At 61.4% G+C, this 10277-nt stretch overlaps 1 protein-coding gene across 2 annotated transcripts; it reads right to left on the bottom strand.

The window, feature by feature from the left end:
* Positions 1–3005: 3005 nt before the first annotated feature.
* USH1G (USH1 protein network component sans) lies at positions 3006–9946 on the bottom strand. 2 transcript variants are annotated; one of them, XM_043905566.1, is made up of 3 exons: positions 9557–9945; positions 6182–7402; positions 3006–4762 (listed from the first exon to the last, which is right to left on the bottom strand). In XM_043905566.1, the coding sequence occupies exons 1-3, from the start codon at positions 9718–9720 to the stop codon at positions 4759–4761; spliced, it is 1389 nt and encodes a 462-aa protein (XP_043761501.1). In that variant the 5' UTR covers positions 9721–9945; the 3' UTR covers positions 3006–4758. The 2 variants fall into 2 exon arrangements, with proteins under 2 accessions (XP_043761501.1, XP_043761502.1); XM_043905567.1 differs by lacking the exon at positions 3006–4762 and having other exon boundaries at positions 6178–7402; positions 9557–9946.
* Between the last annotated feature and the right edge of the window lie 331 nt (positions 9947–10277).

Below are 10277 nucleotides of genomic sequence, written 5' to 3'. Positions count from 1 at the left end.
CCGTGACACACCATTTTCCTGGGTTTGCTGGGCCCGATATGTAGAAAGTGCTAGATACATGCCCTGAGACGGCAGCTGACCAAGTGCAGCTGTGTGAATGGTCCAGACTAAACATCCTGGCTTACACAGTTCCCAGCAGGTCATTGCCCCTCTGAACCTAGGTTGCCACACCTGTAAAATGGGGCTTGTATATAATGTCCTCCTGCCCTTGCAGGAGTGGCAGAAGGGGCATGGGGGAGGGATCCTGAACTTTCCTTAACTTTCGGAGACCTTGGGAACATCAGAAAACCTTTCTGATACTCATTATCTTCACCTGTGAAGGATAAAACCCCTCACCTGCCTACATCGCAGGAGTGGGGAAAGCTTTTGGTAAAGTTCCGACAATGGCAAAATGGGGGCAGGCTGGTGGGTCTGCGACTCCCCCTCCATAAAAGATACTCAGCTCCTTGGGCACCTCCACAGCTCGGACTTCTCCAGGGGTCCTTCCCCACCCTTGGCTAGGGGACGCTGGCTGGATTGTCAACACCCCCTGCTGGTTTGGTGAGGATAGGCTCTGTTTGTTTGTCACATACGGGTCAGAAAAGCAGGACTGCTCACTGGAACTGCCTTGGACTCACCTACTGGGCCGCCAGGACCACAGATGCGAGGAGTGCCCGGTGGGCCCGTTTCAGACCCCACCGATGGCCGTGATTACTCACCCACGTGCACTAAATCCTGGGCAGCATGTCGTTACCCCCTCCCAGTGACCCATGCGGGTACCACTTTCATAATATAAGATCTGTTTTACAAATGAGGGAACACTCAGAGAGGCTGGTAGCTTCCCTAGGGCAACATCTGGAGAGGGGAAAAGCCAGTGTTGCTGCCCAGATCCGGCTGCCTCCTGGAGTATGACCACCTCCCGAACAACCCGTGCTGGTCTCAGAGGAGGTTACACAGGCTACACGCTGGGAGGATGGAGTACTGTACCTCCCGGGACTGTCTAACCTGGGAACAGGAGGCAGCTGGCACTGCTAGAGGCATCAGGCAACCTAGCGTTACTTAACCCACCTGGCTGCTCCGTGATCTTTGGCTAGCCCCCTTGCCCTGTGGCCTCAGTTACTTCACCTGTAAAAAGAGAAGTTTGTTGGGTCTTCCCTGGTAGTCCAGGGGTGAAGACTCTGCGCTTCCAACGCAGGGGGCCCAGGGTTGATCCCTGGTCAGGAAACTAAGATCCTGCATGCTACAAAGAGCAGGCAAAACAAAAAAACAATGTGCCGCATACCCTGAGGCCCTTCCTGCCTGATCCATCCCACCACCCCCACCTCCAGCAACTTCGCAATCTCGTTTACGATGTAATGTCACAGCAGTCTCACTAAGCCTTCTTATTTAAAAATTAATTTTATTTATGTATTTATTTTTGGCTGCACCAGGTCTCTGTCGCTGCAAAAGGGCTTTTCTCTAGTTGTGGTGAGCGGGGGCCACGCTTCGTTGCAGGGCACGGGCTTCTCATTGCGGTGGCTTCTCTAGTTGCTGAGCAGGAGGTTTAGTGTGTGTGGGCTCAAGAGCTGTGGTTCCCAGGCTTCAGAGCACAGGCTCAGTAGTTGTGGCACATGGGCTTAGTTGCTCGGAGGCATGTGGGATCTTCCTGACCCAGGGATGGAACCCATGTCTCCTGCATTGGCAGGTGGCTTCTTCACCACTGAGCCACCACGGAAACCCTAAGGCTTCGTAAGCGGGGGTCCTTGAACCTCTACCGGCTACAGGAGCTGCCTGGAGTCAGGAGGAAAGTTGTGAGTGTAAACGTGTTCAATGTGCATTTTTCCAGGGCAAGTGTCCATACTGGCACCAGATTCTAATCCCCCAAAGCTAAGAATCACTGATTAGTCTAGTATTTCAGAACTTCTCTAACCTCGATCTAAATTTTACGGGGAATGAGCAGAGAAAGGTGAATCCCTACTGTATAAATCTGCCCCCTTCACTGTGTTTAAAGTCCCCTTAGGCCTCCTGGAGCCACACCAGCTGCTGCACCCCAGGCTTCCACCCGTGGGGACCCCAGCCCCCACGGCTTCCGGTTAGTCTCGCCTCCACGCCGAAGCTCGGGTCTGTACTGTCTCGTCTTCTGGCTTCCTCACCCCCATGTCCGTCCCTGGACCGGCGGCGCCAGGAGGCGGGTCTTTGGTGAGGTAGGTGCAGTGACCAGGACCGCCAGTAGGGGTCGCGAGGTGGCGGAACGCCGAGGAGCACCCGAGGGCGGCATCTCGCATTTTTATTGGTCCCCCTGGCAACCGAGGTGGGGATGGGGATGGGCGTGATAGGGGTGATGGGGGTGATGGGGGTGAGGAAGGCCTGGCAGCAATCTGGAGGCCTGGGTCTCCTCGGTAGGCCTCAGGTTTCCCATCTGTAAAGTGGAAGGAGGTGGCCTAGAACCTCTAGATGCTCGCCGGGCAATCTTGTGGCTCTGATGTCCTCCTGTAAACCTTTCTGATGATCCTGGAGGGACGAGGCTGTCTTGAACTGCCCTTGACAGCAGCACTGGGCCCAGCAACCTTAGGGAAGGAAACAAAATGACTCCAGGGCCCTTTCCCAGACTTGGCTGAGAAAACAGAACCCATTGTCCTGCAGCTTCAGGGCAAGCCTTCCCCTGGGAGAAAGGACATCACTAAACAAGACTGCCCCACGAGCTTCCTGGGGGTGATGAAGGAAATGGAGACCCCACTGGGGCTGGGTCTTGAGATCCTCCTCACTCAGCTGCTGGGGGCTCTTCTGAGCCCCCTCTCTCCATCAGCTCTAAATCCTAGGTCCAGAGAGAGCAAGGTGAAGACTTGGGGATGAGGGAGGCTCTGCAGAGATGCGTGGGGGCTGCACTACCATCTATCTCAGGACCCCCTCTCCCCCCCAAGGAAAAGGACCAAGTCCTCATAGACACAAAAAGACCCTCTCCCGCCTCCACCCTCTTCACCACCCCCCCCGTCTCCCACCCCCCACATGAGTAAACCAAGACACAGACATGACAAGGATGCAGAATGTTTTCTACAAAAATTATAATGAGCCTGCTGGAGGGGCGCTTCATACAGTGGTGGGAATCGGGGAGCCTGCCCCACCCCAGCACTGGGAGGACCGGGAGGGGGCCGAAGCCATCCATGGGCAGGGAACCGGAGAGGAAGGGCAGCTCCCAGGGCTCCAGGAAAGTTGCATCGGCACATGGGGGTGGCCCCAGGCCCAGAGAACGGGCAGAATGACTGAGGCGGGCTCAGGGAAGCCAAGCCTTCAGTGTGGGAACAGGGGCCACCTCCATCACGCCCCCACCTTGGAGCACGTGTGTGCCTGGAGGCCATCCTCAAACATAGACACACAGCAGGGAGGCCTGTGGCATTCTGTGGGGGTTCTCTCTCCCCTGCCCCAGCCCAGGGGCCCCAGGAAGGAGCAGCTGGGAGCTGTGGCAATGCTCCCCCCCCGCCCCCCAGTAGGAGCCGCTTTCCAAGCTGAAGATCAGGGACGGGGGGACCATTGTCGCAGAGGAGCAAGGACGCGTCCACATGGGGGTATATGTGCCCCCCATGTGTGGGCTTTAGTGACTCTCCCACACTCAGGACCTTGGTCTGAGGACCCTCTGAGGCTGGCCTTTCCGCTGACCTCACCAGCATGATGGGGCAGGGACTCTAGCTAAGCTCTCCCTCACCTGCTACCCATGCAGAACCAGAGAGGCACCCAGCAGCTTCCAGAGCTTGAGGGACATCCACCAACCAACCTCCTGACAGAGCCCTGGGGGTCTGCGGACAATCAGAGTTCAGACTGTCCACATCCTCAGGCTCCCAGGGTCCACCTCACAGGCCTTGCCCACACTCGGCTGGACACCTGGCTACAACCAGTCTCTGCCCTCCTGGGCCTGGGGGACTCTGAACCACTTGGCAGATGCCTTTCCCCAGCCCAGAGCATGCTCGCCAGACCATAATACTGCAGCCAGTTGCTCTAGCACCTTGGATCTACGGCCCTGACCTTCTGGGGCCTTAGGCAGGGGGTGACAGGTTGGGTAACCAGGCTGCACATCCTAGGAGAGAGGGAGTGGACGAGGTCAGGGTGGGGAGGGCCAAGTCAGGCTGGACCCCGCCCCGGGGTATGCCGGAAGGGCACCAGTCACCCTACCCCAGCCCAGCCTGGCACTCCAGCTGCCCACCCCCAGCATGGCCAGTAGAAGAAGGAGAGGGGGCTAGCCACGCTCAGTGACAGGCCGGGGACTAAGCTCGGGCATTTGGCTGAAGAGTCTAGCTGGGACCTCCTCCCTGGGGTATATGTGGGGAGGGGAGCAGCCCAAACCCTTCTATCACAAAAATGTAGGAGGTGAGTTTCCAGACTGAGCAGGACAACAGCACCCTTGGAGGAGGGGCGAGGACAGACCCTGGTCCCCAAGACAGGGCCCCCATCCCCCTACCCACACTTCCATCTAACGGGCGCATCATTTAGCTCCCCCTGCCCTGGCACTGGGGCTGGCCTTCCACGAATGCACATGTCCTTTAAAGCCACTCAAATAGACGTGACTTAGGGGCCCTGAGACCCCTCAGAATTAACATTCTGGGTCACTCTCTTGGCCTTCCAGTTGCCTCCAGGCCATACCCTCCACTGCAGAGTGTGGACAGGCGTTCAAGAGAGATGACCCGCATGGTCCTTGCTCCGGGGAAGGGGCCGGGGAGCTGCAGGGCTGGCAATGGTGAGGACCTCGTGGTCCCACTGTGGGCTGTGGCAACTTGCAACTCATTTTGGTCTGGGGAGAGGAGCCCCCTGTTACCTGTGGAGAAAGAGACAGAAGCAGACTTGAGCTAAGCATCTTTGGAGACTATTTTAAGCCAAGACCAATGATTCTGACCACTTGCCTTCCCTGGGCAGGCTGACGGTCAGGGATGCAGAGTGGCCGCAGCGTGCCCTCCCATCCTCCAAACTCTAAACCAGACGCCCTTCCCCACCCACCCCTGCCCAGCTGTGCAGCGTAAAGTCAGAGAGACCGAAAGGGGGCAGCAGTGTTTGCTGGGCTTGTGGGATGTCACGATGGTGAGTCAGCCCAGGGACAGGCCAACGACGCTGCCAGTGAGACAGTGGCCCTTGGCTCCCATGATGGTGTTTTGAAGGTGACAACTCCACCCTCAAGGCTGCTGTTGGCCCTGCTGGGAGCATCTGCCCATGTTCCTGGTTCCAGGGTTCAGGGACCAGCAGGCAAAATATCTGCCTTGAGGGTTTGGGCATCTGGAGAGATGACTGACTGCCACACCCTCTATCCCATGGGAGTCACCTTGTCCCTAGCCTCTGGAACCACAGGGATCAAGCCTAGCTCTGCACTCAGCAGCAACAGGACCTCAGGTGAGCTACTCTAACCCTCTGAACCTCCGCTTGCTCACCTGTCAAATGGGGATGATATAGCCCCTTCACGTGACAGCTGGGGAGGATTAACTGAGACAACTTGCACAAGGGCATCTCCAGTACCCAGGAGATGGCAGGGCTCAAAACAGCCTGGCTGTGATTACCACTGTGTGGCATCCATAGGAAGACACCCATTTTCCTGCATCTTGACATCTTCAAAATTGAGGTGCATTTGACATTAGCAATGTAAATTGGCAGCTTCTTTGTCAGAATCATGGGGTAAATAAGTGGTTTCCCTGATGGCTCAGTTGATAAAGAATCTGCCTGCAATGCAGGAGACCAGGGTTTGATCCTTAGGCCGGGAAGATCCTCTGGAGAAGGAAATGACAACCCATTCCAGTATTCATGCCTGGGAAATCCCAAGGACAGAGAAGCCTGATGGGCTACAGTCCATGGGGTCGCAAGAGCTGGACACGACTCAGCGACTCAACTTCAAGTGGAAGTGTTAGTTGCACAGCCGCGTGGGACTCTTTGCGACCCCAGGGACTATAGTCTGCCAGGTTGCTCTGTCCATGGAATTCTCCAGGCAAGAATACTGGAGTGGGTAGCCATGCCCTTCTCCAGGGCATCTTCCCCACCCAGGGATTGAACCCAGGTCTCCTGCATTGCAGGCAGATCCTTTACCATCTGAAACACCAGGGAAGCCCTGGTAAGTAAGTGGGGCCTCTTGCAGTTGATGACGACCTAGTTATTATCACCCCCACTCCCTCCCCAAAAGGCAGATCCACGCCCACCCCAGGGCGTTACACACAAGCCCTATCTTCCCATCCCCTTGGAGGCGCTGCTCACTCACAGCTCGGTGTCCTCCAGGGCCGGCGGGCGCTCCAGCGCCTGCCTCCGCCTCCGCACGGCGCCCAGGATCTTCTTGCGGGGCCCCAGGGGCACGCTGATGCTGCGGAGGTCGAGGTCCGAGCAGAGCATGAGCGCCTCGAGGTCTATCTTCTCCTGCCGCAGGAGGGAGGTGAAGTCCTCCATGTGCAAGGAGGCCAGGAACGTCTCCAGCGGGCTGGTCTCGGGCTCCAGGTCCTCATCCAGGCCCAAGTCCAGCTCGTCCCAGGGCAGCTCCTCCCCACAGCTGCGGTCCTGCAGGCTGTTGGCACTGCCCAGGCTGTCGTCGTCGAGGCTGGGGGAGCTCTGCAGCCGCCCCCGCGGCAGGCCCGCGCCGTCCAGCGCCGCGTCCTCGCGGCCCAGGCCGTGCAGCCCGCTGCTCAGGTAGTTTCTGCGGAACACCATGGTGCCCAGGCCCGGGCGGGTAAACAGGGAGTCGTGGCCGGAGTCGGTGCTGACCTCCGAGTGCGCAGGCTCGGCCGCCAGCGTGGCACGGGAGACGCTGTCCTCGTCGGAGAGGAACATGTCCCGGAGCGGGGCGCGGCCCCACTCCTTGGGGTTGGCGTAGGTGCCCTGGCGCACGAACATCACGTCGCTGCCCAGCTGCAGGCCCGAGAGCGAGCGCACGCTCTTGCGGCCGTCCTCGGAGATCTTGAAGGTGCCCTCGCCGCCCTGCTTGCGGCGCTCCAGCTTCCGCTGGATCTTGGTCTTGCCCGCCTTGGCGGTGCCATGCAGGGTGGCCTGCGAGTAGGGCAGGTGGCCGGCGAGCGCCAGATGCTGCAGCCGGCCGCTCAGGGTGCTGGACGTGAGGCTGGAGAAGCTGAGCGAGTCGGCGCGCTCGGCCAGCTCGCGCCGGTAGCGCCGCTCCATGCGCTCGTGGTGCTTGCGCTGCAGCTTGGCGCACTCGCGGACGCGCCGCTCCGCCTCGCGGAAGGCCTTGTCCTTCAGCTTGCCCACCAGCTTGGGGCTGAGGCCGCTCTGCTTGGCCGCGATGGAGTCCAGGTAGCGCACGCATTCCATGTGGCCCTTCATGGCGGCCATGTCCAGCGGCGTGTGGTAGTCGTTGTCCAGGCACCAGATGTTTGCCCCGAAGGACACCAGGAAGGAGAGGCAGTGCAGGTGGCCATTGGAGGCCGCCAAGTGCAGGGGAGTGTTGCCCCAGATGTCGCACTTGTCCGGGTCACCCCTGCGGGACGACACGCGGGGAGGAGTGAGGAGCCATCGCAAGCTCAGGCCGACAGTCGGCAGGCAACGGCTGCAGGCGGGGGAGGCGGCCGGCCTGGTTGCGCTCCCCCCAGAGGCACCCCAGAGGGGAGTCAACGGCCTGAAATCGCTTCTCCGACTCCAGGACACCCGGACCCACAGCCTGGAGCCACCCAGAGGGAGCCCAGGCTCGCAGAGGGGGGACGACAGAGCAGGCGGGGCCAGGGCCGGGCCTTCCCCCAAGAGAACCGCGGGCTGGGAATCTCAGGGGATAAATATTTGATGCCCAGAGAGAAAGGAGTGAATTATTCATGGTGCCCGGCGGGGAGCTGGCCCAGAGAGGTGGTGGGCCAAGGCCGAGTCCGGGTCTCTCGGCAGGCGTGGTGAATGCGGCTGCCAGTACAAGGGTGGTGTACTAGTGGCGTGTGCTGGGCCCGAGCCCCCGGGAGTGTGTGAGCGTGTGCCTGCACGTCCCCGGGACCCGCCATGTCTGCAGGGAGCAGGGCCAGGCCTGGCAAGCCCACGTGTGAGAGCAGGTGTTGGGTCTTGGCCTGGGCCAGGAGGGGAGCGTGGGGGCAGCCAGGACGGGAGGGGAGGGGGCGGGCAGCCTGCCACCTGGGCCCAGCTGCCGTCCAGTCCTGGGGCCGCTGCATCTTCAAGAGCCCCGGGAGGCAGGCTGGCTTGGGCCTGTCCCGGGGACCCACGCAGCCCCTCCATGCCAGGCTGTTTTCCCTCTGGGGACATGTCCGCTGGCTCCTCCAAGCTCCCTCCTCCCTCAAGGGCCTAGCTCAGGCCCTCTGCCCCAAGTTAATGAGGAGGCCACCCCGCGGGGCTGGAGGAAGAATCGCTTCTTTGTGTGACCACTCCTCCTCCCACCCTGCACCCCCCTCCTCATTTCCACTGCTGGTCTTCAAGTCCTGCATGTGGGAATGAGTTGCTGGGCAACAGGCCCACACCCCATCAAGCACCAGCCCTTGCCCTCCGAAGGAACTGAGGGGTTGGTGCACTCAGGGGGCCCCCTTGTCCCCTCTTCCTATGAACTTCTCCGAGGGGCAAGCAGGATCACTGAGTACCCTCTCGGCACGGACAGGGGCCAGTCTTGGCCTCTTGGAACGTGGCTCAGCTCCTAGTCTTGGGGGCTGCTGTCATCTGCTGCTGGGCCCGGGGAGCAGCTGTGGAGGGAGGGCAAAGGGGGGCTCCCCGCTCACCCCATGCTCCAACCGCAGGCCAGGGCCTGGCATTAGCTGGGCCCCTTTGCCTGCACCATGATTTCCCAGGCCCTGAGATGTTCTCATGTTAACCCTCCGGGGGCATCTCCGGCCTCCCTTTGCCCCGTCCGGGCCGCTCTGGTGTCCGGGTCAACCTGGCTTCTCTTTATTAAACCGCTGGGGCTGGCAAGTGGTTCACAGGGTCAGGCAGCCCCAGGGAGCCCACATCAGTGGCCCTGGGCACCGCATTCCTCAACTGCTACTTCCAAACCCCTTCCCTGGCCCTGACACTTGGATGCAATGCCCAATCGTCCCCCCAGACAACTCCAAAGGGAGGGTGAGGGAGCCCATGTGGGGGAGGGGGACAGAGGGAGCTGGTTAATGGGTGGCTGAACCGAGTGACATTTGGTCCTGTCGGCAGTGCCCATAAATCCCGGGAGTGAGCAGGGAGCAAGCTATGTGAGAACCAGTGTGTGCGGGCTGTGGGCGCTGGTGGGAAGGACCCCTTGGGCCCCTGCTGGGGGGGTGGGGGTGGGCAGTGAGGAGCAGCTCCATCGGCAGCCCCACTTCTGAGGTTTCTGCCCCTTCTCCCCAGGCTTCTCCTGCCCTTGCTCTGGCTTCCTGGTGCCACCCACCCAGGCGGCCCCTCCCCCTTTCTCCTCACTCTGAAGCCCCGACCACAGTCATGGACCCCACCCCCACCCCGCAAAGTCCCACATCCAGGTCACAAATGTCACAGGCCTCAGCTTGTCTCCACCTCCCACGACTGCCAGTCTCCCAGGTCCCACCTTCGGGCCTTGTCCTAGGGGAGGAGGTGGCTCAGAGGAGGTGGGGGGAAGATGCCATAGGGTTGGGCGGCGGTGGTCTCAGGGGCTCCAGATGGGCCCTGAGGCTCTTGCCCTCCCCCACGGGGCCTGGCCGGCACTCACCCCCGGCTCACAATGAGGCGCAGCGACTCCAGGTTGCCGTGGTAGGCGGCCCAGAGGGTGGGGGTCATGCCATCCTCGTCGGGGGCGTTCAGCTCCTTCCTGGTGGCCTCCTTGAGGAGTTCCAGGTAGCCGTCCCGGGCCGCCCGGTGGTACTGGTCGTTCATGGCGCCTGACTTGGACGGGGCGGGCCGGGGACACGGGGACGTGCCCCCCGCGGGGGAGGGCGGCGGGGTTAGAGCTGCGGCATGGGGCTGGGGGAGGGGGCCGGGCAGGGGCCGGGGCCGCCAGCCCCCGCCGCCGCAGACCGAGGACCGGGAGCGCCAGAGCCGCCGCTACTCCGCTACTCCGACATTTGAGCCGCGCACTCGGCGGGGAGGGTGCGGGGAGGACCGCCCGCCGCCCGGAGGGCCGCCCCGCGCTGCCCCTGGGTCCTAAACTCCCTGCTGCCGTGAGCATGGCGGTGACCCTGCCCCTGAGCCCACAGGGCCGGCCCCTCTGCCGGAGGGTCCACCCCAGCGTCCCGCCCAAGAGGGCCAGTCTGGGGGCAGCTCGAGGTCTGTCCTCACTAGAGCCCAGGCGCGGCGGCTCCCGATGTCGCTACCCGTCGAGGGAACGGGCCAAGGACTGGGGAGGGATGTCTGAGGGCTGTCCTGCGCCCCCCACCGCCTCGCCCTGGACAGAGGGTCCAAGAAGTTGTGAGGACCGACTCCCAGACGGTCAG

This window comes from Cervus elaphus, chromosome 5, assembly GCF_910594005.1.
Source record: "Cervus elaphus chromosome 5, mCerEla1.1, whole genome shotgun sequence".
In the NCBI taxonomy this organism is placed as follows: Eukaryota; Metazoa; Chordata; class Mammalia; order Artiodactyla; family Cervidae; genus Cervus; species Cervus elaphus.
Note: the sequence above shows the minus strand (reverse complement) of the source record. Positions and strands in the feature narration are given on the sequence as shown.

Coding starts and splice junctions, on each gene's coding strand:
- USH1G (XM_043905567.1), bottom strand. CDS start 9,720: ATGAACGACCAGTACCACCGGGCGGCCCGGGACGGCTACCTGGAACTC. Junction 7,403..9,556: donor CGCCTCATTGTGAGCCGGGG/GTGAGTGCCGGC, acceptor GTCGTCCCGCAG/GGGTGACCCGGACAAGTGCG.